A 3,937-nucleotide genomic window follows, 5' to 3' on the forward strand; every position below is an offset into this window, starting at 1 on the left:
ACCTTACATTTTCTACATGCACCCCATATTTTCTATACACCCCACATTTCTCAAATCTTATAAAGCTTATAATTTGAACAAAAAATGCCGACTGGAATTTTGACAAAAGATGCTTCCTTGGATTTAAAGCATATGTGAGTTGTTTTCAATTCCACCATTAAAACCATGTCGTCTGTTTTTAATATTTGGTGTTAATTTTAGATGTTTAATTCTTCATGTAATCCTTGTGATCCTAAAAGATGAATACGAACATAGAAACTTGGATAATGCAACAAAAGCAAGATTAAATAATTATCGATGTCACTAAAAAAATAAAAAATATGAACTCTTACCTCATTTGAAGCTTCCGAAAAATCGATTTCAGTGTTTCATTCGTCAAAAATAATTTCTCAATCAATATGTTCGTAGGTTCATTGGTTAGGGATTTATTCAACAATAGAGGGTCGGAGAGATTTTGATAGTTGAAAAAGATACATAATACATTAAAAATGATTTGGGGTGTATTTAGAAATTTTTTATTTTTTTTAAAACCTAATAAGGTCAAAATTGTCATTGCATAGTAAGATAAATAAATTATTTAATATTAAATTTTAATGTGGGGTACATTCAACATTTTGTGGGGTGCTAATATAAAAAGCCTTTTAAGAATATATGGGAGGAATCTAACATATCTTTATCGTATATATTTCATAATGAAAACTGTTATTTTTTTATTAATATTCATTTGAAGGTCATCTTTATATATATCATTTGAATTTGAGATTGTTTAGTCATCTAAATGTATCAAATAAATAGATAGTTCATCATGAATATTTACTTAGTATTCACACCATTGATTTGTTCCACATGTTTAAATGACTAAACGATCTCTAATTAGAATGATTTTGTACAAAAATGATTTCCAAATAAAGATTAAAAAATTAAATGATTTCGATTATAAAATGAATAATGCTTGTGTTCCCTTAATAAAAAACCTACTTACATATTTTTACCGTACAAACATTATGGAAACCTACTTAACATACTCTATCCGATTTCATGGTTAATGCAGGATATATATTAGATTGGCATATTGTTATTTTTAAAAGTTAAAACCGTACGATCCAAGAAAATTCTATTAGATTTCGATGCTAACTTAAGCATGGAAGCAGCCCACGTGAATGCATGACGTCCGTCAGTAGATTTGGTTTGTTAAATACCTGGAAATTGCTCCACGAACACACACAAAAAAATATCCATGTCTTAATAAGTAAATAAATCAAACTTGAAAGAATTTTGGAAAATGCAAGAGCAAGAGCTAAGCATCTTCCTTCCAAATCATTGTCAGGGCAAACTCCAAACGAATAGGAAGTTTTGACGAAAATAAAGAAAGAAAGTTACAGTGGGGGCCATCTGCATGCACGCAATGGAAACGTGGGCCAGCCAGTAACCATGGGGTGGGTTGGTCAAAGTCACTGAAAGACTCAAACAGGAGAGAGAGAATGTTTTCTTTTACGTTTTCCATTTGGTTAGTGCAAAACGAAGAGGGAGTACTTTCGCTCAACATCTAAGGGATGATAATACTTAGTATTTTATTTATTATTATTAGATAAATTTAAATTTTAAAAATTTTGTAGTAGATAGACATAAATGTTAAAATTTAAACTAATTCAATGATAATAAATAAAATAATGAACATTACTACTATTTAAGAACGGTAAAAATAATACACAAGAGAAGATAAAGTAGAACAAGGCAAAATGATTATAGCCCATGATTGGTCCAAACAAAGATGGTGGGGCTACATAGCTTATCCTATTTAGGAGTTTTTTTTTTAATCTTTTTCCTTTTAGAATATTAATTTCCTTATGAAAATTCCTCAAGTAGAAATTAATTAACCTGACCCTCCACCACCGTCACAAATATTTGCATGTGTTTAATTACTACCATTTTATTTTGTACGTTTTGGGTCGTTGCTAGCTCTATAAATAGCGCGCACACACCAAACTCCGCTCCACAAGAACAAATTAACCAAACACTTGTTGAGAGAGAGAGAGAGAGAGAGAGAGTAGAGAGAGAGAGAGTTAGAGAGAATAGAGAAATGGAGAACTTCCCAGTTATCAACTTGAAGAGCCTCAATGGTGAGGGAAGAAAAGCTACAATGGAGAAAATCAAAGATGCCTGTGAGAACTGGGGTTTCTTTGAGGTAACCATAATTAATTACGTTTCGTAATTAGCTTCTTAATTCCATATGTTCAGTTCATCTTTCTTTCTCTTAAAAATTTCAGATTATAATTAACTTTTTGTGTTTTTCACAAATACTGCAGCTGGTGAGTCATGGGATTCCAACTGAGTTTTTGGACACAGTGGAGAGGCTGACAAAAGAGCACTACCGGCAGTGTTTGGAGCAAAAGTTCAAGGAGTTGGTGGCCAGCAAAGGCCTTGAGGCCGTTCAGACAGAAGTCAAGGATATGGATTGGGAAAGCACTTTCTACTTGCGCCATCTTCCTCAATCCAACATCTCTCAGGTCCCAGATCTCAAGGATGAGTACAGGTATAGCAATCACACAGTAGCACTCCCCTTTTATCCCCCATACTCTTCGTCGGGGAAGTAAAATATGAGCGTGTGAAAATAATTATCGTTGCCCTGAAATTACTTGGTTTTCGAGTTTGAGGCATAATATGTGATTTCTGATGAGGAATTGTGATGAGTAATTTATACGCGCAGGAATGTGATGAAGGAGTTTGCATTGAAACTGGAGAAATTAGCAGAGCAGCTGCTGGACTTGTTGTGTGAGAATCTTGGACTGGAACAAGGGTACCTTAAGAAGGCATTTTATGGAACAAATGGACCAACTTTTGGCACTAAGGTTAGCAACTACCCTCCATGTCCCAACAATGACAAGATCAAGGGTCTCCGGGCCCACACCGATGCCGGCGGCCTCATCTTGCTCTTCCAGGATGACAAGGTCAGTGGCCTCCAGCTCCTCAAGGACGGAGAGTGGGTTGATGTGCCTCCCATGCGCCACTCCCTTGTTATCAACCTTGGTGACCAGCTTGAGGTAATAAAAAGTTAAACCAATTAACTCAACAACTTCGATCTCCGGTGCAGTTAACTGCACTTTATAAAGTTCTTCGATTTTACTTACATATATAAACATACAACTTGAACTCCTATAGGTGATCACCAATGGAAAATACAAGAGTGTGGAGCACAGAGTGATTGCCCAAACAGATGGAACCAGAATGTCAATAGCTTCATTCTACAACCCAAGCAGTGATGCAGTGATCTACCCAGCACCAACCCTAGTGGAGAAAAACGCAGAGGAGAAGAATCAAGTGTACCCGAAATTCGTGTTCGAAGACTACATGAAGCACTATGTTGGTGTCAAGTTCCAGGCCAAGGAACCCAGATTTGAAGCTATGAAAGCAGTGGAAGTTAAGACCAGTTTTGGTTTGGGTCCAGTTAAAACTACTGCTTGAGAGTGATTAAGTACTTATACTAGAAGCTGCTGGAAAAAGGGTTTTTAGCTTAAAGTACGGGCGTGTGTGAACAAAATATTTGGTTGAACTAGACTTCAAGATCTCTGTCAAAAGAGACAAGTTTATTTATTGTTAATGTGGAAATCGTTGTAGAATGTGACCAAAGTCATCACTACTTTGGTGACTTGAAGATTTGTTGGTAACTAAATAAACATTATATTATCTGTTTTGCATTGTATTTTATATAGAACCAGTCATTTACATTGTAGTTAACTGCATTTGTAGATAATGCATCAACAACATATTGATATTATAAGCGTTTGCAGTATCAACGACATAAACGATAGCGAAGTTATAAATGCAGACATGCCGTCAGCATTTAAAATTTATAGTTAACCACAACGAAGAACAAACTTTATATAGAACAATACTGAAAAGATTACGCATGGAGCTATGACTTAAGACTGTATATCTA

At 35.0% G+C, this 3,937-nt stretch overlaps 1 protein-coding gene across 1 annotated transcript; it reads left to right on the forward strand.

The window, feature by feature from the left end:
* Positions 1–2,030: 2,030 nt before the first annotated feature.
* On the forward strand, positions 2,031–3,691 carry LOC125474946 (1-aminocyclopropane-1-carboxylate oxidase-like). Its single transcript, XM_048579201.1, has 4 exons — positions 2,031–2,185; positions 2,307–2,533; positions 2,708–3,041; positions 3,160–3,691. Exons 1-4 carry the CDS (start codon positions 2,081–2,083, stop codon positions 3,460–3,462), a joined length of 969 nt encoding a protein of 322 aa, XP_048435158.1. The 5' UTR covers positions 2,031–2,080; the 3' UTR covers positions 3,463–3,691.
* Positions 3,692–3,937: the final 246 nt, after the last annotated feature.

Source organism: the organism of the source record quoted next, unplaced genomic scaffold, assembly GCF_019419815.1.
Source record: "Pyrus x bretschneideri cultivar Hongxiangsu unplaced genomic scaffold, Pyrus_bretschneideri_v1 Contig13, whole genome shotgun sequence".
NCBI lineage: Eukaryota > Viridiplantae > Streptophyta > Magnoliopsida > Rosales > Rosaceae > Pyrus > Pyrus x bretschneideri.